General features: G+C 47.2%; 1 protein-coding gene across 2 annotated transcripts; it reads left to right on the top strand.

Moving 5' to 3' along the window:
- Positions 1-115: 115 nt before the first annotated feature.
- Positions 116-25,991, top strand: znrf2b (zinc and ring finger 2b). 2 transcript variants are annotated; one of them, XM_056593090.1, is made up of 5 exons: positions 116-1,092; positions 18,230-18,325; positions 25,213-25,318; positions 25,644-25,727; positions 25,847-25,991. In XM_056593090.1, the coding sequence occupies exons 1-4, from the start codon at positions 648-650 to the stop codon at positions 25,699-25,701; spliced, it is 705 nt and encodes a 234-aa protein (XP_056449065.1). In that variant the 5' UTR covers positions 116-647; the 3' UTR covers positions 25,702-25,727; positions 25,847-25,991. The 2 variants fall into 2 exon arrangements, with proteins under 2 accessions (XP_056449065.1, XP_056449064.1); XM_056593089.1 differs by having other exon boundaries at positions 25,843-25,991.
- The last annotated feature ends 1,967 nt before the right edge of the window (positions 25,992-27,958 follow it).

Here is a 27,958-nt window from a genome sequence, read left to right as displayed (position 1 = left end):
TTTACGCTCCACTCCGCCGTTCACCCCATACACACACACGCGCGTGCACAAGCACATTTACTCACACACACACACACACACACACACACACACACACACACACACACACACACACACACACACACACACACACACGCACGCACACACTCAGCCAGCCTACATGAGACCACGTCCACAGGCGGCAGGGCGGCGGTGGGGATCAATGCGGGGAATGGACCCCGTGACAGCAGAAGAACCCACGACCAGGGACATCATGGAGTAATGACATCACTGCAAAACTTTTTTCTTGCACGGAATACAACAGCAGAGGGGGCGCTTTTGCGCGTCGCTAACTTTTGTGTAGTTGTCATCCGTCCGTGTTGAAGCCCATGACCGATGTCCGTCCTCTCGTCACGGGGATGTAGCGTCCGCGGGAGGACGCCAGCTTTTCCCACGACCCATTTTGCTGTCCTTTACACGCCCGTTTATTTGTTTTAACCACGTGGTCCGGGCCCGGCGTCCTCTGTGCGGTGTCAGTCAGATCTGGCAGATCTGTCGTCCGTCCCACCACGTAAGCCTACCACCATTTCGCCCCCCCCCCACCCTCCTTCTTTTTTTCTATCATTGAAATCCTCGGAGGTTGGGGAGCTGTGGACGGGCGACCGGCCATGGGAGCCAAGCAGAGCGGTCCTGCGACCAACGGACGCACCAGAGCCTACTCCGGCTCGGATCTGCCCTCGAACACAAGCAGCGGACACAGCAGGGCGGCCGCCGCCCTTGGAACGCGGTACCACGCGTACAGTGGGACCCCCTCCGCGCACCACGGGACGCACGGGGCGCTCGGGGCGACGTCGAGTGGCGCGAGTCCACAGCACAACGGACCTAGCTCGAGATCGTCCGGTGGGGGGCGCAGCACGGGGGCTTCGGCGACGAGGACCCAGTCTGGAATTAACATCCCGAACAGCCGCGGGGGAGCCCACCGTTCTCACGAGTCTGCGGGCAGCACCCCAGACGAGACGGCGGGGGAGCGTGAGAGGTCAAATGGAGGTCACGGGGGACCCCGGTTGTTGGTAGGGTCGTTGCCGGCCCATCTCTCGCCTCACTTATTCGGAGGTAGGCCTACCTGTACTTCATAAACATTGCTGACGGTCCTCGTATAGAGAAAAGGTGGAGGCTGTATTTCTATGAACGTAAATAGGACACTTGTTTTAAACAAAATCCCATTTCATAGTGTTACACACTCAGCGGTTAGGCATCTGATCAGACGTAATTGAGGGAAAGCCAAACCACCAGTCTGTGTAATGATATCGAAGCCTAGGGGGACGTGGTTAGCCGGATCGTCTGATTGGTCGGCTATGGGACGTGCTAAGAATGTAAGTGTACCCCTGGGGCTTATCGTCCGTGGTTGTACTTTGTGGCAGTACTGCTGGAGGACACTCTTCCTGGTGAAGAGGTAAATGGACAAAATTAGTGCCTCACATCCACCTGTTCACACCTTCATAACACACCTGTATACAAAACTTCATAGCCACCTGCATACACCCGTTGACACACACCTTCAAACACCCGTTGATTCACCCGTTCATACATACAGACAGAGGTGTCCACCATGCAAGGGGAACTACCAGCTCATCAGAAAAAAGCAGAAAAGTTTAGGTGACTTTGTCGACACTTAGCTATGGAGGAGCCAAGGAATCGAACCAACACCCTCCGGTTGCCAACCTGCTCTGCCTCCCAAACTAGGGTTGGGGTCCTCTTCCCTCGTCTCTGTATTGTCTTTGTGGAAGCTGCGAGGGTGTGGTCTCAAGTGGTCCAGGGGGTATGTGAAGCCATGACCTTGAAGGTGGTCTACCAAGTGTTGTGTGTCTGCAGCGTTAGAAATGAATGGGAATATTCGTATTCTTTACAATGGAGAGAGATGATGAGAGCAGAATATGAATATAGAGAATGACCAGGCTTCTACTGTCTGCTTACACGATGGAAGCAAGTCATGACTCTTTTATGATCCACTCATAACTCACTTTATCACCCCGTTTATGTCCCCAGTCATCATCTGGCTCCTTTCTCGTCTCCCAAAGTAAAAGCACTTAGTGTTCCAAACAGTTGTTTATGAACAGCACGGGTCCCAAAAGAGGCGGACCAGCCACATTGTTGGGAAATCAAACCCAGACAAACGGCTGTTTGCGACTCCAGCAGGAGAGAGCGAGAGACCAGCGAATCAAAGGAAGACCAGTGCTGTTGTAGTTTGAAATATGAGTCTGATGTTCACTTGATGGAGGCAACAGGACAGCGCAAACACAATCAGGCTCAGACAAACAAGCCAAATAGACAAGTGGTCTAAAAGGGCCGGTCTGGAGAACATCTTCTTCGATTTTAAACCGTAGATTGTTTCCTATGAATAGGGTTGACACGATCCCATTAGCGTATCTGTTTTCTTCCCATGTCTCATCTGAGCGGTTGGTGTGGTCTCCTCAGTGGCAGCATGTCGATTCAAGGGGAACAAGGAAGTGATAAACACGTAAATCCCCTGTGGTCGGTTTGTTTCCATGTTACCCCGACGGGGCAACAGACGCGGAAGAGGCTGGGCCGCACCGCTTGGGACTGTTGCCAGGTTACCAAGTTCAGTGGATGTCTGGGTCGACTCACAGAGAGCGGATGTTTTACGTGGGCGCTATCGGTAGATGAACGTAATGGTACGAAATAACAGGACATAGTAGAATAGTGAATAACCCACGGCACCATAAACATTTAGTACTGGCCCTGTATTCTCACTTTAAACAATGAAGGAAGAATAAATGAGTGCCATGCTGGAGGGTTCACGCGAACACAAATTAAACGGTCCCCATGTGTGAGACACGGAAAGGAGGAAATGCCTGAAATAGAATCGCCAGCATGTCAGTATGTAGAACGAAAGCCAAACTGATGTCATGGGGTATAAGCTTATTGAAGGAGGCAGGTAGTACTACAGCGCCTGAAACGTTTCCAGACAATGAGAAATAGCCATCGGATCAAAACAAGCACTCCTATTCTGTCTTAATATACTTTACACTAGAACAATGCTATCCTGACGGTCCTTACTGTCCTAACAGTCATGGATACACTACACCACTAAGATTGATTAAAAACATATTTCGGGACGAACATTCTTCAAAAAGGTTAGGGTTTAAAATCCATGGCAACTATATGAATCCACTTCAAAAATTCCTGTATGCCTTCTCTCCCCAAAGTGTTCTGCCCATACCATAGAATAATGCTGGATCCCAGATTAATCACTTAGCCTATGAGTTATATATAGGCTTGCAGCCATCTGGCATTAGACCTGATATGCAATGAGGGAAATAGTAGTACACAATTACTAAAGTACGTCCAGTTAGGGCACTTGGTTGCATCAGCCACGTCCTTTCTTTTTCCACTTTGCAGAATACAGTACCGAGTGGCAGCAGTGAAGTGCAAAGGATTAAATTATCAGCATTTTGTCAGTTGAGGTCAAACCGAGACATTGGAGAACTGTCTTTTCGTGGTGCGTGGTGTGTTCCCTTATCACACCTGCCAGTGTCAACGTTGCAGGGGTGTGTGTGTGTGTGTGTGTGTGTGTCTGTGTGGTGTGAGCAGGTGCAAAGTTATGGTGTATGATAATGAATTCTCAAGTGCCCCTCTATTCTGGAAGGATGCAGAGCAAGAGAGAGAGAGAGGGAGAGAAAGGGAGAGAGAGACTGGGACAAGGACATACACACACACATGGACTCAAACACACACGTATTAACACACACAGATACACACACAGACGTGGACACATACACGCGCACACACACACACACACACACACACACACACACACACACACACACACACACACACACACACAGTTGAATGTCAGTCTAGTGCTTAGGTCCTTGCCCTTGGCTGTATTCATAGCTGTTTCAATAAAACGGTTCAAGAGTTTAATGCTTAGTCTTATCAAGAGCATCTCTCCTAAAGGATAAGCAAGCAAGCAACACAACTTTCTCTTTCTATCGTTCCTCTCTCTTTCTCTTTCTTGTAGAGAGAGATAAATGTGGCTTTCCTCTGCCTTTTCTACATTGCCTGCTTTTGTCTTATTACTGTTTGAAATTAGATAAGGGGCCTTATTCACAGAGCTAAAGATAGTTCTGTTTTTCTTAAGATTGGATTTACGAAGAAAGTAAAAAAACCTCTTCATTAACAAAGAAGAAATCATGAGAATTAACGCAGAGTTAAGGAACCCTGATTCAGGAATTGTTAGGAGTGCAGTGGGCGAAATACTTGACCCACATAAATAAGCATTACGAGCACGAACCAAATGTGTTCATGGAGATGGGGTGCTGGCTTGTTAGCGGCTGGTAGCCGTCAGGGGTGGCCTGGCATTCAGTCAGGATCACGTAACACACTTAACAGCCTTACGGTAAGACGGGGCAGGGTGGCCAAGGAACATGGAAACATCTAGGACCCATTGGCAGCAGGGCTAGTGATGGCTAACAGGTTGATTTTTGTGAATGAGGCCCCAGATTGACTTTGTATCGCATGACACGGTATTTACCAGCCAACACTGCAATGCTTTAGTCATGAGGCAGAACCAAAGCCCAGATGGGAACGTTGTCTCATATTCCCGCTGATTTAATTATAGATCGTAGCCTAGATAGTCCCAATTGGACCCGTTCCTCGACTCCTCATGTAGTCTTAAAAAAATAAGAGGAAGCCGATTTTGTTTTGCGGTTTTCTAAATTTAATATACATAATATTGTGCTGTTCTGCGTCTGCTGCTGGACTCGGGCGATTCTGTATAATTGGTTATCTTTTGTGAAATGGCAGGCCTGCTTTGTAACAGCTGGCCTTCAACAGATGACCTCACTTCTGGTCTTATTTCCCTCCTTGTCGGCCGGACGCGACCCCCCCCCCCCCCCCCCCCCCCTCTGAATGAGACCCATCTCATATGCATCTCGGGCTGTCGGGACCCTCTCCAAGGAGCTGTAGACTAAAGAGGACCCAGAGGCCTCCACGTGTTCAGGGAGAAACCCATGGTGACCCCCAGAACCAGTCCATCATGGACGATGAAATGTGTGTTTGTACGGTTAGTTATCTTTCAAGACTGAGATGATGTTCAAATAAGTGCCATTGTCAGGCGCGTCGTTAGACCTGGGCATTCGAGGCTATAGCTCCGGATGTTTTGGGATCAGCCCCGGATCTCTGTGCCGTAAAAAAGCTAAAAAAATAAATATCGATATATATATATAGAAACGGTCACCATAGCATGCAGGACGGTTCCCCCCACAGACCTCTGGGCTAAAGCCCTGGATGTTTTCAATTGCTAGCGACGTGGCCATGATGACACAATAAAGCTTTATTTAGCATTTAAATTATTTAAGAAGCGTGTGAGTGTCTTATATAATGGGCCAAAAATGGAACCACGTTGCATAACAATACTTCCTGGAGATGGTTTTGCTACAGGACGTAGAAGTGAAGCCCATTTGCAAAGGTGCCATTTTCTGTAGGCATTTGTATGTGTTTGTTTACATTGGCATTTACCATGGAAAAGTCACTGTCATGTAAAGTCATGTAAATGTCCTCATCCAGACTGTGCCTTACAGCAAATCCAACGCATCATCAACATGGCCCTTGTTGGAGTTTACTCCTGTAGAAAAAACATTTATCAGTAAAATTTGAAATTTGAATTTGAATTTGAAACACACGTTTTCACACATAAAAAAATGACGTGACATAATGTGTTTTGGATTCAATAGTTCGTCGTCCTCAACTTGATAATTTTCCCTCCGTGTTGTTTTTGCAGGTAAAATCTAGAACGTTAAAGTGTATATAGCATAGCAATTTAGTGTGTATTTATAGCATAGCATACTACCCGTGTGACAAAAACAGAATGACCAAAGACCCCTGCCAGACCAGTTGACTATACCGTCCCTCATCATGATCGAATGTTCCCAAGGGATTCTGTGTCCACGTTCACGCACGCACACGCACGCACGCACACGCACGCACACACGCACACACACACACGCACGCACACTTCTTCTCTCTCTCTCTCTCTCTCTCTCTCACACACACCTATGGTAGGAGCTGGTCAACCGGCCAGTAATTGCTCAAACGGTATACATTTGAGGCATGACTCTGCATAGATAAACGGCTAATTATAAATGCGACTAATGAAGATGACCTTCTGTTTAATGTGTGCGCACACATGGCCATGCACCGGCGCACACACATTTACACGTAAACACTGCCCACGCTATCTGTCCTGGGGGGTCTTTAACTATTCTGGGGGGTCTTTAGCCCATAGTTCATCTTCTGTCTACTGGAGCAAGTTAATGGGAGATCAGCCTCCGTCCGTTTTGCTCACACGTAATGAGGCTTTTCGTTTCTCTCACCATCGCTCCACAGTGTCCTCATCCCGCCCAAAATATCCCAGACATGTCTCACCGTCTGTATCGAATGTACAGGAAAAGCACATTTCAAGATTACGTTTAAAATGCAGACACCTGATGCCCTGTACAACTTTTTAATAACCCCATCGTGATTGTTGGTGTTGTAGTTGTTGTTTTGGTTTGTGTCACATAAACAAACACAGCCTCTGTTGGAATCAAATGAAGCCATGACCTAAACACTTGTTAGAAAGTGTGGATCCAGTGATCAGAAGCCTGTATACAGTGTTTAGTTCACTGTCTCCCGCCCCCCCTCCCCCTCCCCCTCCCCCCTGATGACATCCGTTAAAAATGGACCAATTGTGTTATTGACTCGATAACGCCAGTCGTCCGATTGATTCGCTGTCTCCTTATGAAAAAATAAACGAGTAGGCCTATCACAATCCCACGATAGCCTTTATGTTGCAGCGCTCTTCATAAATGGCGTAGATATTACAGATGGTGTGTGTGACATCTCGGGGGATCTTACCACACACGCCATCTGTAACGCCTACACCTCGATTCTAGATGAATGTTGAACTTGCCAGGGGAAGAGAGGACCAAATGTTTGGTAACCTAGGCGATGTGACTCGCTCTCTTCTTTCTCTCTTTTACTATCTCTGTTTATCTTTGTGTTGTTTTAAGCTTACTATCAGCATGCGGACTCACACACGCGCTAGACATATACACACGCGTCTGAGTGTCTGTGTGTGTGTGTGTGTGTGTGTGTGTGTGTGTGTGTGTGTGTGTGTGTGTGTGTGTGTGTGTGTGTGTGTGTGTGTGTGTGTGTGTGTGTGTGTGTGTGTGTGTGTGTGTGTGTGTGTTTGTTCAATACAGGAATAAAAACCCAACCACATGCTCTCAGTAGGAAGTCACATGACTTTCTGTGAATTCAGGTTTTCCTCTTCCTATTTCCATTAATCCACTGGAGCCCAGCGCTTTACCACTTCCACCAAAGTATAACCCTACCAAGGTACATTTACGGCAATATTTTCTTAAAGATTCTTGTTTCAGAATCAAAAACAAAATACAATATTAAGCTAGCCACAGCGCTTCCATCGTCTTCAGAGGAGAAGCGACGTTGAAGAGGCAGCTCTCTCAGTACCTGGGACCTTGCCACTCCCGGCCGGGTTTTAAAAGCAGTAGAAACGTGTGGGTGTGTGGGTCAGTGTGGAGCGAGGCGGAGAAGAGAAACGTCATGCGTTGTCTCCTGTAGTTCTGAACCCCTCACCTGTTATCGTAAGAGCTTCCTCGGGCCGGGCGGACCTTATACGCATCGATCACACGCCCGGATAAGAGGTGGCGCAGGCTGAGATTGGCCCTTGGACCGCTCCAGCGGTCTGGAGCGCTCAGGAGTTTAATGAATGACATTCCTGAGGTGGGCCACCGCGCAGCCACCCCCCCCCCCCCCCCCCCGCTGCATTCTGCTGCAGTCTGCAGGTGGGATTGCTCCCCCCTGTAGGCCCCCTCCCGCGGCTCCGAGACGGTTAATGTGTAAACACACAGGCTTGGGTTGCCGCGCCGACGGACGCAGGACGCGCAAGATCGTGTTCGGAATGAAAAGATCACATGACTGATAAGGCAAGGATTTTAAAGCCACTTAGAATGAGTGTGAATGCGTGTGTTTGTGTGTGTGTGTGTGTGTGTGTGTGTGTGTGTGTGTGTGTGTGTGTGTGTGTGTGTGTGTGTGTGTGTGTGTGTGTGTGTGTGTGTGTGTGTGTGTGTGTGTGTGTGTGTGTGTGTGTGTGTGTGTGTGTGTGCAGTTTGATTTGTGTGTGTGCTATGCCTTGAGGTTCATCTCCGAACCTCCCTGTTTTGGTGCAGTTCCTCTCTAACTTTCAATGCACCGTTTTTCCATTTCTTTGCAGCAATAGATGGGGGAAGGATAAGGTGAAGTCTGTCATCCTTGCAGCGTCTGCCTGTCTGGTCTGGCCCAGACAAGACTGCTGCAGTGAGGTTGTGATCACAGGAGCACGTTTAGAGTTTTGTCTCTAATAGTACCTTTAAGCACGTTCCACTGCAATCCATAGTCTAGACTCCTTGTTTACCGAAATCTATTGTCAAATGAGGTGCCATGGCTATATCAGTTTCAGTGATATATGATGCAAAGGGGTCGGATTGAATCAACGTTTGATGCGTGTGTTCAGTCAGAATCAATTCAGGACCCTTCATATGGGAAGGGGAACAAATATTTGAATTCAGTCATTAATTTCAACTGCCAAATACAACCAATACCATACATTCTTATAGCGGAAATTATAGTTCCATCCTTGTGGTATGTGTGTCTGTGTGTGTGTGTGGGCGTTTGTGTGTGTGTGTGTGTGTGTGTGTGTGTGTGTGTGTGTGTGTGTGTGTGTGTGTGTGTGTGTGTGTGTGTGTGTGTGTGTGTGTGTGTGTGTGTGTGTGTGTGGGCTTTTGTGTGGCTTGGTGTGTGCACATGTCTGTGTTTGTGTGTGTGTGTGTGTGTGTGTGTGTGTGTGTGTGTGTGTGTGTGTGTGTGTGTGTGTGTGTGTGTGTGTGTGTGTGTGTGTGCGCGTGCCTGTCCTCAGAAGATTCCCCCTCGCTGCAGAAGATTTAACGGTCCCGTGGTTGTCTGCTGCGTGGTCTGTAAATGCCAGCGTCTTATCTTTTCACTTTTTTGTCTGACATTTATCATTCCCTATCAACTTTGCCTAGAGTGTGGAGAACACGTGCTCTAGGTTCTGTTTAAAAGGTGATCAAGACTAAGTAAGCCGTCTGGGAAATTTCGTCCCCTAATTAATGGTTAAACCCTAAAGAAGTGTTTTCTCCAATCTGTGATATACGACCATGAGCCCAGTAGCCATCAAACCAGAAATCAATAGTCTATCTCTCGCTTTCAACGTGACAAACTGACCATCTCGGCCACATCACTCACAGCCATGTATGACCCCAGGGGGAAACTCTTGGACAGCCGTCGTGTACTGGAAACCATGGCGATGACTGAGGCTACTGTACAGAACCGAATCGGCTGGAAGGGCTTTCAGGGGATTAGGACATTTCTCACACTTCCCATTTTGTAATTATGGCCTTTTGGCTGTGACGACTGTACCCGACTCAGAATTGTCCAAGTTCACCCTGATATGCCAGTTCACAGGATATATTAGACTATTCGGGAAACCCACATGTCCAAGCCTGGCACAAGAATGACACAATGATGGCTTACTTTTTTTGTATTCATGCTATGTTCACTTGATAATAATCGTTTGGTCATTTCTCGTCGATGCTGTCATGCCCAGGCGATGGTAAAGCTCCCTTGGCCATGCTTGTCACCCGGTCATGTTGTGAAGGACGGTCTGCGATCTGTAGCCCGTTCAGTTCACGTTCCAGCCGTGGTGTTTATCTCTAACGAGTGCGTCTATTTGCTGCAGGAATTTGGGCCCGGAGATGAGCTTAACGCTCTTGGGTCTCAGAGCCACTGCCTCCGCGGCAGGGGATGGCAGGGCCGGCGAGAGGGGACGTGGCACGGGAGTTCAGGGTCAAGGGTTCTGTTCAGAACAAAAGAGCGGATGGTTTGGTGGACAATTGGTTCTCCATCACACCACTTGGTCTCTGGGCTGAGTCATTTCATACGTAGAAGCACTTTGGCTGCCGCAGGGCAAAGAAGAACGCCAAATCAAACGCCACAGGGCAATGAACAAGAGTCTGGGGCCAACCAGACCACATCGCTAGCAGTTAGCTGAAATCTACAATGACAAGATAAGCTGATGCGGACGTGCTTCCAAGCCTCCGTTACCTCCCTGACCTCCCCCCCCCCACTAATCCGAGCACAGAACCATACTTTGGAAAAAGCAGTTGGCAGTTGTTTGTCAGTGTTTGTTGGCGTTGACGTCTTTTTTTTTAAAATCTTTTTGACCTCCATCACAGTTAGTGCACAATCTGTAAACATGCCTTTTTCCCCCTTACATTGTTTTATGGGGTTCTGGAGCTGTTTATACAGCTCAGGGTTCACACTGAGTCAACAGCATTGCGCCACCCGACGACACATAAATCCTTTGGGTCGGGAGACGCCAGACGTTGTGGAAAAAGAGGCGTGGCATTCGAGGGGGGTCAAAGTCAAGTGTTACTCCTACATGCGTCCAGCAGAGGCACGCCACCACGCTGTGGGTGGTCTTGGCTCATAACGGGCTTTAGACTAAATGTAGAACAGCAGGAAGAGAGAAAATAACACAACAAGTGACTTAATAATAGAAAGTACTGAAAGCCTACACATTTGATTGTGTAGAACGAAGCAACAGTCTGATGAAACCTAGGATAATGGGATGGCTACAAAGTGCAAACGGATTTCTGTAAGAATTAACTGTGCACATACTGCACACGCATGTCACGTTGTTGAAGTATTTCTGTTGGAATACACCGGAGCCTGAACACTGAAGTAGTTATTATCAAGGTCTCTGTCTGCGTGACAGACATGTCTTGATGGGGGATTGTACCGGTTCTTTGCTTGCGATCAAGATAATTAATCAAATCAATGACTCGGCTTTTTCTGTGCCTCAAACTGCAGCGTCTTTAGCTGGGCTGAAACAGCCGTTCAGGACAGGTCATAGGTCAAGGGTATGTCCACCACGTTTGAACTCTTCACCGGTGTAGACAGAAACTATTTCCCTGCCTCTGTTTTATACGTTTATAAGTGACTTATTCTCAGCCCTGAAGAGAGTGCGGGTGTACCTGTAATTAAGTTGGTTCCGTAACCTTGGCTGTTATCAGGCTGGTCAGACAGAATTTATAATCCTGACTCCCATGTGGCACTCTTCGGCCAGACCAAATTAAAAAACAACATATCCAAGCAACCCGCCATTCATACCAGCCGGCTGTTCATTAGCTGCTGCTAACGAGTTTACACACATGCTTAACAACGCACAGACACACGGCCCCACACATGTGTAGCACACGCTGTGCTGTCTTTGTTCCTCTGTGTTTTAAAGCTTTGAGCAGTTCCCTTTTTCGCCATCTGCTAGCAGAGAGAGCAGCAGACTGATTAGCTGCGGAGGAAAGCCTGGTGCATACAAATGATAACTCTCTACAGCGGCGCCCGGGAGAGAGCGAGGTAGAGAGAGAATAGCAGGGAGTCACCGGAGAGGGAGAGAGATAGAGATGGAGAGAAAAGGAAGTAGACAGAATAGCAATGAGCCGTTGGAAAGGGAGTGTGAGGGAGAGTGTGTGAGAGAGAGAGAGAGAGAGGGGGGGAGAGAGAGAGAGAGAGAGAGAGAGAGAGAGAGAGAGACGGAGAGAGAGAGAGAGAGAGAGAGAGAGAGAGAGAGAGAGAGAGAGAGAGAGAGAGAGAGAGAGAGAGAGAGACGGAGAGAGAGAGAGAGAGAGAGAGAGAGAGAGAGAGAGAGAGAGAGAGAGAGACGGAGAGAGAGAGAGAGAGAGAGAGAGAGAGAGAGAGAGAGAGACGGAGAGAGAGAGAGAGAGAGAGAGAGACGGAGAGAGAGAGAGAGAGGGAGAGAGAGAGAGAGAGAGAGAGAGAGAGAGAGAGAGAGAGAGAGGGAGAAAAGGTAGACACAATAGCAAAGACCAATTGGAGAGAAAATGAGGGAGAGAGAGACACCTATCAATACTTATTCATATACATAGATACCTGCTTATATATAAACATATATATATATAGTATAGTAACATATAGTGTGTGTAATTTGACTCCATCTTTGGTTTATTTATTCCCAATCGCATCCTGCTCCTCTCCACAAATGTATTTTTATGGCACTTCCAGAGGGAATAGGAATTATACACACATCAACACTCCCCTCATGGGCTCAAGTTCTCGGTCAATAAGATCACCCTAAAATACCTATTGACCCACATCCTGCATCAACGCAGGCCTCTGTCTAGAACAACAACCCTCTCTCTCTCTCTCACTCTCATTTTTACTCTCAATGTCACTCACACTCTCAGACTCTCTCCCCTCCCCCTCTCTCTCTCTCTCTCTCTCTCTCTCTCTCTCTCTCTCTCTCTCTCTCTCTCTCTCTCTCTCTCTCTCTCTCTCTCTCTCTCGCTCTCTCTCTCTCTCCCCTCCTCCTCTTCTCTCTCACTCTCTCTCCCCTCCTCCTCCTCCTCTCTCTCTCTCTCTCTCTCTCTCTCTCTCTCTCTCTCTCTCTCTCTCTCTCTCTCTCTCTCTCTCTCTCTCTCCCCTCCTCCTCCTCTCTCTCTCTCTCTCTCTCTCTCTCTCTCTCCCCTCCTCCTCCTCCTCCTCTCTCTCTCTCTCTCTCTCTCTCTCTCTCCCCTCCTCCTCCTCCTCTCTCTCTCTCTCTCTCTCTCTCTCTCTCTCTCCTCCTCCCTCTCTCTCTCTCTCTCTCTCTCTCTCTCTCTCTCTCTCCTCTCTCTCTCTCTCTCTCCTCTCTCTCTCTCTCCTCTCTCTCTCTCTCCCTCTCTCCCCTCCTCCTCTCCTCCTCCTCCTCCTCCTCCTCCTCCCTCCTCCTCCTCCTCTCTCTCTCTCCCTCCTCCTCCCTCCTACTCCTCTTCTCTCTCTCTCTCTCTCTCCCCTCCTCCTCCTCCTCCTCCTCCTCCCTCCTCCTCCTCCTCCTCTCTCTCACTCTCCCCTCCTCCCTCCTCCTCCTCTCTCTCTCTCTCTCTCTCTCTCTCCCCTCCTCCTCCTCCTCCTCCTCTCTCTCTCTCTCCCCTGCTCCCTCTCTCTGTCCCACCATCTCTCTCTCACACTCTATCATCAACTAGCATTGTTAATCATTCATTGTGTGTTAAAGGGCATGAAACAGGCTATGCTTATAACAGGACCACAGGTATAAAGACGAGTATTTGAACGTTAGTGTGTGCGACTGTTTCCAAGCCGCCCTGTAAGACGTGTGGGAAAACAGTGAAACAGCCTATTTCAGCCTAGCATTGACTCTGAGTAACAACGTGGCTTCTCTATAGCGAGTAACAGGAACCTTCCTTGAGTGTTCCTCAACCTCATGCCGGATACCCTCTGCTCTGGCTTTGGTTCCCTTTCTCCTGCGACTAAAAAACCCCAGTACGAGCGTAATGTGCAATGTCAACCTTGCTGGCTTCCCCGCTGTGTGTGTCTGTGTCCCTGACTACCAGATGATTGTCATCCTGTCCAGCAAGACGCGTTGTCCTGCGGGCAGACAGATGGCGATGCAGGGGCTGCATGACAGGGGCAGGTGCAGCGAGGAGACCTCAGATCGTCCTCTGATGTCTCGGTGCCTCGTGGCGGCTTTAGTCTTGAGTCTTATTCCCCCAGTGACCAGCTGCAAGAACACATTTCAATTTCCTCCCTCGGGCAACACAAAAGGAAATTGTTTCCCCATGTGTCTGTTCTACGGCCGTTCCTTCTCGCCTGGCCTCTGTCGTGTACGGATCAGCATCATAATGCTGTTGCTTGCTTTGACTCGCTCACCAGCGTCCTATTTTCCATTTCATATTAATATGCGTTTTCACACTTCGGTCACACACACATTCAAACAAGGAAGTGCGACGGATTGGACTTTCAGTCGTTCTCAGTCTTAGCCGTCTCTACTGTCTGTCAGTCTAGTGGGATAACAAAGCTGGAGGCTAACATAACCCACACTACTGCTAGCTGTCCGTCTAGTGGGATAACAAAGCTGGAGGCTAACGTAGCCCACACTACTGCTAGCTGTCCGTCTAGTGGGATAACAAAGCTGGAGGCTAACATAGCCCACACTACTGCTAGCTGTCCGTCTAGTGGGATAACAAAGCTGGAGGCTAACGTAGCCCACACTACTGCTAGCTGTCCGTCTAGTGGGATAACAAAGCTGGAGGCTAACGTAGCCCACACTACTGCTAGCTGTCCGTCTAGTGGGATAACAAAGCTGGAGGCTAACGTAGCCCATTCTGATGCTATCTGTCTGTCTAGTGGGGATGGAGTTAAGGGCTCACTCTCCTCCATATCCCTCTCCTCTAGCTATCGTACTATTCTGTATTCATGCTCGTGTTTTGCAATGAACGTCAATGAACGTCAACGTCCCCTCGGAGATCGGCACGGTCTCACCAGACTATATTCATCTGCCCTGCGGTCCCCACAGCTGTTCCTGTATAGATGCTGTACATCTGTCCAACTGGGTGCACCAGTCTGTGCATTTATGTAAAATGTACTTTACTTAAGTATTTTCCATGGCTAATTTTTAACAGCACCCAATCTATTCTAATAACCACTGAACAAAGAATGGCAATGTCAGTGTGCTTCCCTCACAGTACATGGTTCAGCTTACATCAGCTCTGCGTCAGACCATAAAGCGTCCAAGTCCAAACATAAATAGTGTTTCATTAGGTGAAATGTGCATTGATTTTGCTGACACGTGGAATATGGCAGACCTGAATGAGGTATTTCAATAGACCAATTTAAATGGAAGCAATAAATTCCCTGGCCAGCAAAGCTTTTAAAACGATCACACATCCCATGACCAGCAAAGCATTTATAACACAGATCACATGACCAGAAAAGCATTTATAACACAGATCACATGACCAGCAAAGCATTTATAACACAGATCACATGACCAGCAAAGCATTTATAACACAGATCACATGACCAGCAAAGCATTTATAACACAGATCACATGACCAGCAAAGCATTTATAACACAGATCACATGACCAGCAAAGCATTTATAACACAGATCACATGACGAGCAAAGCATTTATAACACAGATCACATGACCAGCAAAGAATTTATAACACAGATCACATGACCAGCAAAGCATTTATAACACAGATCACATGACCAGCAAAGCATTTATAACACAGATCACATGACCAGCAAAGCATTTATAACACAGATCACATGACCAGCAAAGCATTTATAACACAGATCACATGACCCGCAAAGCATTTATAACACAGATCACATGACCCGCAAAGCATTTATAACACAGATCACATGACCAGCAAAGCATTTATAACACAGATCACATGACCAGCAAAGCATTTATAACACAGATCACATGACCAGCAAAGCATCTGTAACACAGATCACATGACCAGCAAAGCATTTGTAACACAGATCACATGACCAGCAAAGCATTTAAAACACAGATCACATGACCAGCAAAGCATTTATAACACAGATCACATGACCAGCAAAGCATTTATAACACAGATCACATGACCAGCAAAGCATTTATAACACAGATCACATGACCAGGAGAGCATAGAACACATTGAATCAGGTACAGCACCAAAAGGAGGGTCATACATTGCAGGAGGGGGGAACTAAGTCCATGTGTGGTGGGGGGGTCACTCAGGTTAGGGCGTATTAATCGTGTGACACCATCCATCTCATACAGAGGTTTGCATTTCAAAGTAAAAGTCCTTCTTCGGCCATGCAGTGATACAGCTGGTTGTGTTCCCTGATTTGCTGCAGAGAAATAGGAAATCCACATAGTTGAATCCAAACCACAGGGATAACTTACTTATTGTGGATCTTAATGTTCCGCCTGTGACATTCTGTGACAAGACATTTATCTGGGACATAGGGTAACGATTTGTCCATATTGTCAGACAGATTGAACGTAAATTGAGAAGGGAGCAGATTATCAGGTCATCGGTAAGGTAATTAAAAGTAATCAAGCTCATAAATGTTCTATTGGTCCAAACAGAAAGTCTGTGAACCCATTATTCCCGGCCACTGTTCAAGAGCAATTTGAAATACTATCATTTGTTCTGTTTATGGCATTTCAAACCATTCCATCCACAATAACGGTGATTACAATATTGTTGCTGTTGCTGTAGATTTTTTTGAATGTGCTTTCAACTTTGGTCACAAATATAATGTAATGATCCCATTCATCAACCATCATGCATCAGACAAGATAGGAACGTTATCTGCTGTACTGTACAGTGAAAAATGGTACAAAACCAACGGTCATCCGCCTTCCTGTGAGGGAAAGCAAGCTCTCACACATGTTCCTCCACATGCTTCCCATCAGCGGGTTCCTACCAAGAATACATCTCGATGACACACACTCCCCATGGTTTCATCAATAAATCGAATCACATGCCCTCTGTGTGTGTGTGTGTGTGTGTGTGTGTGTGTGTGTGTGTGTGTGTGTGTGTGTGTGTGTGTGTGCTTGTGAGCCTGCCTGCCTCCGTGCGTGCGTGCGTGCGTGCGTGCGTGCGTGCGTGCGTGCGTGCGTGCGTCTGTGTGTCTTTGTCTGTGTCTGTGGCTGTGTCTGTGTGTGCAGATGTGTGCTGGTAAACCTGTACTTAACAATATAACTTCAGGCATAGTGTTCTAAGATTTGAGTTTTGTGTAAACATTCCCTATTACCACGCCAAAACCACCAAACACCACGCCACTTTGCAGTCCAAATCAGGACATCCACACACTAACTGAGACGGTCACTAACTGTGTGGTGTGTGGGTGAGACACATACACACGCTCAATAACACACGCAATAAGAGGAAATGTTAATGGATCAGACTACTACCCCAATCCCCCCCTCACCCACACACACACAGACACCCTCATCAACTCTATTCAGGTATGCGCAGAACACTTATGCAAGCACACACGACACACACACACACACACACACACACACACACACACACACACAATTACACAATTACAGCCCATTCAGATTTGTTTCCTGGAAAGACCCTGCCACATGCAGTGTAGCCGGTGATGAGTCATCGTTCCGAGAATGCCTGTTGAAAACCTTGATGATGTTTTTCCATTTTATCGATTTATTTTTTATTAAAAAAAAATAGGTCTATCTCTGTGTCAGAAAGGGTGTAAACCAGTAGAGTACCTTGGTGTTCTCTGTAGCTGAAGGGATATCAATGGAGCCAACACCATGACACTTATTATCCAAAACAATGCTCATTGTTTTTGGGATTTGACTCAGAAGCGGAGATTCCTGGTAAATCAAAGAGGAGTGTGCTGGCTTGCTAAATGCGGGTACTGATAATGTTGTGTGCATACGTGTGCGTGCGTGCGTGCGTGCGTGCGTGCGTGCGTGCGTGCGTGCGTGCGTGCGTGCGTGCGTGCGTGCGTGCGTGCGTGCGTGCGTGCGTGCGTGCGTGCGTGCGTGCGTGCGTGCGTGCGTGCGTGCGTGCGTGCGTGCGTGCGTGTGTCTGGCCTGAGCTGTTTGGCAGCTCTGGTGTCAGCTCTCATCAGGATGAGACGGTGTCCCTGAAACATTCCCTGTCCTTTAACTACCCTTTCTCTGGGAAGATCAGCGCGTCCAACTGGATCGTATCTAACAGTTTAGCAGACAGTATGATGTGATGTTTGAATATGAGTAACATGACAGTAGACAGTGTGATGTGATGTTTGAAGATAACAGTTTAGCAGACAGATGGATGTGACGGTTGAATATAACATTACGGCTGACAGAGTGATTAATTGGTTGAATATAACAATACAGTAGACAGTGGGATGTGACTATAACAATACAGGAGTAGACAGTGGGATGTGACTATAACAATAGAGTAGACAGTGTGATGTGACTATAACAATACAGGAGACAGTGTGATGGGATGTTAGAATATAACAGTAAAGCAGGCAAAGTGATGTGATGGTTGAATAACAAGACTGCAGACAGTGTGAGGTTGAGGGTGAATATTGGGTGAGACGCATCTGCTGTGTGTAATGTGAGGGGCCCACCACCCACCCGCTCAGATTATCCCTTTATAGCTGAACAGACAGACTATAATTAATCGCTCTCTCTTGCTCTCTCTGTCCCACCATCTCTCTCTCTCTTTCTGTATCTCTCTCTCTCTCTCTCTCTCTCTCTCTCTCTCTCTCTCTCTCTCTCTCTCTCTCTCTCTCTCTCTCTCTCTCTCTCTCTCTCTCTCTCTCTCTCTCTCTCTCTCTCTCTCTCCAGGTTTCCAGTGTCCTGTGTGCTCCAAGTTTGTCTCCACAGATGAGATGGACTTGCACCTTGTCATGTGTCTCACCAAACCCCGAATCACTTATAACGGTAAGACCTTCTCTGTGTGTGCGTGTTTGTGTGCGTATTTGTGTGCGTGTTTGTGTGCGTGTTTTTTGGGTTGTACTGTGGTGAAAAGGTGTGTTTTGTTCCAGCATTAGCTTTTTGTTTACTTCCTGAATTTAATACACTAACACATCCTCTGGCACACACACACTTCAAACAACATGCATCACGCACACACACACACACACACACACACACACACACACACACACACACACACACACACACACACACACACACACACACACACACACACACACACACACACACACACACACCACGCATACACAATTGAGGCCCAATTCACACACCATTCAGACGTTCGTGCTTTAAATTTCTGGCCCTTTGGGTCTCTCTGTTGTAGGAGAACTAGTGTCCGGGCCTGCTGAGACGCAGGAGCAGAGAACCAGGGTCTCACAGGGTCTCACAGGGTCTCACAGGGTCTCACAGCATCTCACAGGGTCGGAGCAGCAGTGCTTTCTCTCTCCGTGTCCTCTTATCCATCTGGCCATCAGACCTATGACCAGAGGCAGCTGGCCTGCAGGAGACACTCACTTCCGCCATCAGTCCATTCTCATGTGGTCGTGTGATCTCAAGTCATGTTTTGGGGCAACCCGTGTGCAACCTCACAACACACCAATATGTGATCACATGCTCACAGAAACACAAACACACACACAAACACACACATGCACGTTGGAGCACTTAAAGTTTCAAATGCAATGGTGCAATCGCAGAGCGTTGCCCTTGGTGAAGACAGACTGCGGCTCGTCTGACTGCTGAGATGTTGTTGCAACATCTCATGAATGAATACATAAGCTCTTACGTGGGCTTAGCTTACTTTGCCCTAACATTCATGTTGTCAGGATGGCTCACTGGTATAAAGGTCATCCCCCAACTGACACATCTTGGCTTTCTTGGCTGCTCAAAGGACTCTTAACTAAGATATCTGGTCCTTATCCAGCATCAGATGGCTAACCTCATAACCCGACCACATAGTGAGGACAGAATGGTCTTTGGGTTCTGGCGAAATGTCAAGTTGACGTCGGCCATAGAGGGCTGTGCATGCACAGATCGGCTTTATATATCTACATAGTGCGAAACATGTATATTGCTTTAAATCCATACACTTATCGTAGTGTTGGTTAGTTCATGCTGTTTAATGGATGACAACTTGATCTCAATAAAACATGAGGGAAAACGAGAGCGAATGAATGATGACGATCTGCCTGCCCGTGCACTTCCTGTTCCCACAAACTAAACGGTGTCAGGCTGCTCTGGGCTCAGCCTCGCTTTAGGAGCCCAGCCTGTCACAAAGGTGCTCAGCGATGTGCTACTTTCAAAGGGGAAGGTGCCTCAGATCCGCCCCGCGTGGGGCTAATGTTGCCGGGAGGTCCGTGTGTTGCTACAGCGGGGGGGGGAGGAGGCTCACGCTGGGCTCTGACAATCACCTGGCTCTCCGGCAGCAGCTCCGACCTCCAAAGAGAGGCCCCCGCGGATCGGGCGAGCTGTGAGATTATTACCGTACCAACCCGCCGCCGTGTGTTGACTCAAGGAAATGATAGGCTTGTTCTCCCTCCTCGTCTCGGCACTGCACACGCTGCAGTGCACTCGGACGCACGCAGCGGCACATACAGGCGCAGCCCGGGGACTCACGCTGCGGCCCATCCTGGCCGTAAGAAAAGGGATGATTCACAGAGTCATCCACATGCAAGTGGTGGCGGGCTGGGCCGTGCTCGCTCTCCATCTTAAAAGACAACGCACCCCGGTATTATGAGCGCTGCAGTGTGACGATAACGCTGCACTCTTAGCTGCCAAAACGCGGCCGCTTAATCCTTTCTGCCGTTTTTGGCCCAGCTCATCGCATTAAGGAAAAGCCCATCAACGCCGTGCTCGTCCGCCTAATGGACTCTCAGGGAACCGCTAGACGGTGGATGTGATCACTTATTGGATGTGATTTACTGACCTTTAGTTGTTTGTAGGCTGTGTTTCCACCATAGTTTAGGCTGTGACTGCCCGTATGAGGTTAGTCTTTTGGACAGCTGTCTGTCTGAAGGCAGTTCAGATTGGAGCTGTGTGTGTGTGGGTGTCTGTGTGTGTGTGTGTGTGCGTGTCCATATATGCAGCAGATTAGCCATATGAAACTTGATTTACACACTCAAATTGTTTCTGTGTATGTGTTTGTGTTTTTATGTGGGTATGTGTTTGCATGCGTGGGTTTTTTGGCACAAACTTCCGGCCGTAGAAAGGGGTAGGCTTAACTGTCCGTCGTACATCTAGAATCCCATTTGTGACGTCATAATGTCACATGGCTGGGCAGATTGTTTAAACAGCTTGTGATGGCTAAACTCGCCAACAGCTGGTGGTAAAACCTGTGGGGCACCAACACATGACTGTGTGCTGTAATGAACCTCTACATGAGGAGGATACTGAATGGGGGATGCGTCATGCAGAAGGACATCCAACGTTGAGGACAGTACCAGACCAGTGGGATATCAAAACGTTTGAAAGAGTACACAAAACTGAGTACAGACACTGTATACTCTTCGCAAGGTGTTTACTATGTGCCGTTCACACCTCTTGCTCTCTCTTTGGGTCTGATTGCTGCTCCGGGAGTTCCTGTTTCGAAAAGGCTCCTGTTGTGTTATAAGGCCCGTGTGTGTGTGTGTGGTTTGTGTGTGTGTTCCTGTGCTTGCAGCAGATTAGCCATATTAAACATTTAATGTACACACACCTTTTAAAAATAAAAATAGTTTCTTTATGTTGGTGTTTGTATGTGGTTAGGTGTGTGTGTGTGTATGAGCATGTGTTTCTTTGGGTAAATGTGTTTGGGTCTTTAAGTGCCAGAGAATGCGTGGCAGTAAATTGTGTCTTTCTCCCAGAGAGTTGTGTTGAGTTTGATTAAATGCAGGCTCATTACCGGGACAAAGGGTTTCTGGCGCTGGTGGATGGACTCAAGCCACGCTATCGACTGAGCTGTTACAAATCAGCAGACTCCCCTAGTGAGCGCCCAGGAAACTATCCGTGAAAGATGCATCCTTCTGTTTTTAACCCCTATAAACTCCCAATGCTACTCTGTCTGTCCCCCTGTGTGACTGTTTCTCCTTCTTTATACATTTTTTATATCATCGGTCTTGTGTCTGTCTGTATCTGCCTGTCACCCTATCTGTCTGTCTGTCTGCCGTCTGTCCCTCTATTTATTTCTTATCCCTGTCTGTAGCTGTCTGTCTGTGTTTCGCTCTGTAACTCTGTTTGCCCGTCAGCCTGTCTGCCCCTCTGTCCGTCCGTTTGTCCGTCTGTTTGTCCGTCTCTCCGTCCACCTGAGACAAAACAATCGTTAGACGTCCTTTCCTCTGGTGCTCAGGGTTAGCCGCGTTGAGCATCGATGGCGTCATTTGGTTTGTTGCCATGGTTACGCAGTCACCTGACCACGATGGGGGTCTTGGCCCTGTCATTACAGAACCACTGTGTAGATAGTGGGGGTTGTAATGATCATTTCATTATTGTGTCTGTGTGTGTGTGTGTGTGTGTGTGTGTGTGTGTGTGCGGGCGCGCGTGCGTGTGTGTGTGTCACATGCCAGTGGCAATAGCCACTGATCATACTGATCTCTGGCTCAGAGCTGGACGAGGTTCTGTGTGGGAGGTGCCAACAAGATAATCACAGGGTTAGTTAATAGACCATGTGACCGATCCCTGCTCGGGCTCTGGTCACATGATACTTCCATTGACAGGATTGACTTCTAGCTATCCAAGGGAAATGCATTGCATTCACTACAGATATTTGCACAATAAAAATTCATGCACTCATTGCATTCATTTGGTGAATGGGTTACATTGAGTGTTAAATACTATGAAATACATTTTGGAGAGCTTTCTACATTTTCAGTGTGAAAATGTAAACAATATAAAAAAGAATGGCTGCAAGATAGTCCACTCCGGGGTAAAGAAAGAAGGGTTTCACTTAACTGAAGTAGCGCCTAAATGGATACAGTACATTGTGTTGTTGGCTTTCAGCTACAATTCCAGCTTTGAAATTGCCTTTGTCCTGATATATCCAAATGCATGCAAAGCAATTTGTATGCCTGACATTCATGCATGCAGCATGCATAAAAAAAACTGCTTTTGTCTGCAATGTCTTACTTTTCTAAACGTTGTGTTGCTGCAGTGGGCTGCTTTTACAGGTTCCACTTTCACTTTCTCCCCCTGTTATCTCCCCTCTCTCTCCCGCTCCCCCTCTCTCTCTCTCTCTCTCTCTCTCTCTCTCTCTCTCTCTCTCTCTCTCTCTCTCTCCCCCTCCCTCCCTACATTCACCCTGTGAAGGTCAAAGAGAGGAAGTGATAAATCCAGGCTACAGGATACCAGTGGTCGGACTAGCCGCACGTACGCAGTATTCAGAAACACTAGCATGCACCAGAGCGCAAACAGACACACACACACAGACACACACAGACACAGTACCAGTACACTACAGCAGCACGATGTCTGGGGGTACTCCGGCTGGTCACACCGTTTGTCCAGCCAACGTCGTAACACTTCAGACTCAAACGGACAGGGATATTATGACCCAGGTGTTGTCCCCCAGGAGTTGTGTTTAAAACGTCTGAGCTCAAAGCAAGGTACCATGTTTGTTTATTTCCCTCTTTATATCTTTATCTCTCTCTCCCTCTCTCCTTCTCTCCCTCTTTCTCATTCCCTCTATCTCCCTCTCTCTCGCTCTCGCTCTCTCTCTCTCTCTCTTTCTTCGCTCACCCTCTCCTTCTCAGTGTCTTTTCGTATTTCTCCTCTCTCTCTCTCTCTATCTCTCTCTCTCTCTCTCTCTCTCTCTTCTCTCTCTCTCTCTCTCTCTCTCTCTCTCTCTCTCTCTCTCTCTCTCTCTCTCTCTCCTCTCTCTCTCTCTCTCTCTCTCTCTCTCTTTTTGCTCACCCTCTCCTTCTCACTGTGTCGCCAACTGAATGAACACATGCAGACGGCTGTGTGGCATGTAATAACATGCTCAGCTCAGGATATGTGGGTTAATCTTGTGTTATGCAACAGCCAGTGCTAATGTCTCTCTCTCTCTCTCTCTCTCTCTCTCTCTCTCTCTCTCTCTCTCTCTCTCTCTCTCTCTCTCTCTCTCTCTCTTCCTCCCTCTCTCTCTCTCTTCCTCCTTCTCTCTCCCACTCTTCCTCTCTCGCTCTATCTCTGTTTTTCGCCAATAGTTTTGTGTTTAAGGGCGCACACACTCTGACATGGGCTCGAGACCGATAGGCCACTCACTAATGAATAGCAGGTGGAAAAACTGAGGCCATTGCAGGAGAGCACACACACACACACACACACACACACACACACACACACACACACACACACACACACACACACACACACACACACACGCGCCAACACATGCTATTGTACAATACACATGCATTTACTTCATGCTTTGGCTCTGAAAAGTTCTCTATTCTTCCTCGTCTTTCGTCTTTCTACTTCCTTTTTCAAATGTTCTTGGGGGCGCTTTAACTTGTTGTTACTTTTCTCTCATCACAAAGTGAATATGCTCTCTCTCTCTTTCTCTCTCCCCCTTTCTCCCACACTCACTCACTCTCACTCTCGCTCCCTTGCTCTCTCTCCCCCCCCCCCCCCCCTCTCTCTCCATCTCCATCCATCTATCCCATCTCCTTATTGAAATAGTAAAGAGCCATCTCAACAGAAAGAGAACAGTGTTTAGTGGGTCTGCCACACAGCGTGGGCAGGCCAACGGCCAGCATTGTGGACTTTCTACATAACTTGGAGCAAAACGTTATGGAAGCGACCTGCTGTCTTGGTTAGAGTGTAGGCCTACTCTCTTTTATATCACATATGAGAATCTAGCATGTCTTCTTTTTTCATTGTTTAATGCAGTCTCTGGCTAATGTGCAAATAAGAAGGTCAAAATTGAATGCATCCAGTAAACGTCGTCATGGTTAAAGTTTGTAGCACCGGATGTGTTTTTTGCATTTCTCCAAAAGGGGACTTTCCAGTTTGTGGGTCTACTGGAACCCTGCAAACGTCTGCACTCCCAATATGTGTCTACATTAGCGATATTTTGTGATGCTTAACAAGATTCATTCATTCATTCATAAAATAATATCCATTTGTTTAGATTAGTCAACGAGATGATTCCTTGTTGAGGTTCATGATAAACTTGATGATGAACTACAGTCTGAATAATGCCAGAGTGGCAGGCATTGCTTTTAAAGGTTCTTGTGGATTTGACTATCACCTGTTTAAATTGACCTCACCTGGGGTTCACCTGAGTCTGCATCGTTTAAAAGAATGGCGGGAGTAGTTCCTAAGCAGGTTACTGGGACGCATGCAATATTCATGATGTCATTTTGATGTACTTTACCAAACCATACTTTAAAGAGAGTGTGTGTGAGGAGTCTGTCTGTGTGTGGAGGACTAAGTGCATTTCAAATGTGTCATGGGAGGGGGGAACCGAAACTGCAGTTATCTATTATTATCCTGCAGCTCCCCCTGGTGGCGAGCGTGAAAACCTAAAGAAAGTAGAAATCGATAGGTATATATATATATATATATATATATATATATATATATATATATATATATATATATATATAATTTATATATTTTAGCTAAACTTTCTTTGAGGTTCCCCCTTTTTAATAGTTTTTTGGTATTTTTTTCTCTGAAGCACTTTGAGATTCTTGAATATAAAGTGCATTATAAATAAAATTTATTATTATTATTATTATTATATACACAGTATATATATAGTTCAACTCCAAACACTGAGGGGGATTTAAATGTTGTTACATGAGTATTTATGCCGTGAAACCACCGGCCATGGTAACTGATGACCACCCCGTCTTCCTTCTTTCTGTGGCCAGAGGACGTCCTGAACAAGGCTGCAGGGGAGTGTGCGATATGCCTGGATGACCTGACCCAAGGGGAGACCATAGCCCGTCTGCCTTGCCTCTGTATCTATCATAAAGGGTAGGACTCACACGCGCACACACACACACACACACACACACACGCACACGCACACGCTCACGCACACGCACACGCACACGCGTCAGCATGCAGTGTAGCCCAACGCTACATCCGGCCGCCGCCATGCGGCCATTGGCCACGCCCACCTGGAACAATGATGATAATCTGCACGCTGCCTTGATGGATGACAGTGTCTACTTTTTTAGTTTGGCTTTGTACTCCAACCCAGGGTTCATGATGAACCCGAAAACCGTACCACAAACAGAGTGTGGAACAGCTGTGCATATATATTTTAAATGTTTTATTTATCTTTTTTCTGTTGCAGTTGCATCGATGAGTGGTTCGAAGTAAACAGGTCGTGTCCTGAGCACCCTTCAGAATAAAAGCGCATGGCATTTTTTTTGCACAGGTAAACATTTTGGCCGGTTCCGCTAGTTTATAGACGATGAATTGTTGTCATTGGGTGGTCGGCGGTGATAAAGGAAAGTCTTGGATTATTTGTGTGTTTTTGTGCATTTGTTTAGGTAGGAAGATCCCCCACTTCCACTCATAATCGGACGGATCACAAGAGGCGGATCTCAAGAGGTGGATCACAAGGGCACGATCACAAGAGGACGATCACAGGAGGTGATCACAACATGTGTGAACCTTGGGTCTTGCAAGCCCTCAGCCGGGGTCCCTAAGACTGCTTATACACTTTCACACTCCCCCCCCCCCCCCCCCCCCCCCCCCCCCCCCCAGCCCAACGCCCCAATCATGTGCCAAACCTCATCAATGCAATATTATCAGGGATTCACCATTTTTAACGTTGATCTTGCAACACGTCCATGTGTAGTGTCTCGCCTCCAGCCTCTCCTGCCATCCCCCCCCACACCCCCCCTCCCCCCAACATATACACACACACAACCCCACACACACTTCTACAAGCCCTGCTCCCCATGCACTCCAGCATCCTGAAGAGCCAGACGCAGTGTGTCGGAGCGCCCTTGTGCTCAACTGAACACCGTTGGACATCTCCCCCCATGTGTTTGTATCGCCGAGGATCAGCTGCAAGGAACACCTGTAGGTTGTGTGGGTGGCCGCCTCTCACAACATCCCACATCCTCCCAAACTCTCTGATTGTGAGAACTAAGAGTGACGGCGGAGGAGGAGATCGATGCAAGACGGGAGAAATCTCCTTTGCTTCCTCCGCCTCCTGCACCTCCTTCCCTCCTCCTTCTCCTCCACCTTCTCCTCCTCCTTCTCTCCTCCTCCCCCTGGCATGCTGCCGGGGGGTCTACCAGTGCCTTTTGTTTTTCTTTAAAGACTAACAGTAAGACTGGGGAGGAGGAGGAGGAGGAGGAGGAGGGGGAGGAGGAGGAGGAGGGGGAGGAGGAGGAGGAGGAGGAGGAGGAGGAGGAGGAGAAGCAAGAGGAGAAAGTGTTGGGGACATGGAAATACGGTGGATCGATGGTGCTGCTGGCCTATGAATGTGACCATACAGAACTGTGTGATTGGCCCGGGGCACCAGAACTCAACGTACTGTAAAAGGTACCTTTTTGTCGCGCAATATAATATAATGTCGAGTCCTCAATCTGAGCCCTTCATCTCTTCTTCTTTATTCCTGCTAGGGAAAAATGTGAACTGAATGAGAATGTGACTTTTTTTAATAGGTTTGTCTGTTTCCTGTAGCATTATGTTTGGGTCGTTCCAAGGGTATGGGGGGGTGGGGGGGGGGGGGGGACTGCTACCCCCTACCCCAGACTACCTGTGTCTGTGTAACGGCAACACTAGTGTTTACCAGCGTCTCTCCCACATTCATCCCAACACTCCTGTAGTACTCCATGTTTTTGCTGTTTTCTAATTGACTATTTATCATGATTTATACATCAGGTACGACAGAGCCCCCCCCCCCATCTATTTTACTTATCAAAGGGACACGTAAGATGATTTGCTCAGCATTTAACTACAGCAAAACATAAACAAATTACAAAAAAGGGCAGGATTAGGAAACCGTTTTCTGATCCCAAAGACATAGACTGTGTGTGCGTGTAAGTTTGGCGCGCTTGCATATTTGTGTGTGTCCATCTCCGCTTTGAGTGTTTGTTATATCTTTAAAAGCCTTGGAATAGTCCTCCTTGAAGGATTCTACAGCCTTTTCAGAACATGCTGCTGAAGAAGTAAATATCGATAGATTATCTGCCTAAAAATAAATACAAAAAAGATTTCATTACCAACGTAAGGTATTGGGTCAGAACTGTGATAAGCTTTCATTCAGTGGCATTTCTTCTGGTAGTCCAATGCCACATTGTTTGTTAATGGAAACTACTGGTTGAATTTAGTAAAAAAAAGTATTGTTCATAATAATAATATTATTATTAATAATAATAATAATAATAATAATAATAATAAGGTTATGCCATTGCTGAAACATGTTTGACATTACCTAGCCCACCTGTAGTTCTGAATGTGAAAAATGCATTTATACGCAAATGCTTAACCCTAACAAAGACAAAAGTACACTCCTGTTTGTATTATTAAGCATATGTGCCTGGTGAAATGTCCTCTATTTTCACAACATCACAAAGGAAATAATTTCATTCACAACTTATTTACTTAAGATTGGACTCAAGACGGGCATATTATATATATATATATATA

Source organism: Gadus chalcogrammus, chromosome 6 (assembly GCF_026213295.1).
Source record: "Gadus chalcogrammus isolate NIFS_2021 chromosome 6, NIFS_Gcha_1.0, whole genome shotgun sequence".
NCBI lineage: Eukaryota > Metazoa > Chordata > Actinopteri > Gadiformes > Gadidae > Gadus > Gadus chalcogrammus.
The sequence above is the reverse complement of the archived record's forward strand: the minus strand, read 5'-3'. Positions and strand labels throughout refer to the sequence as shown.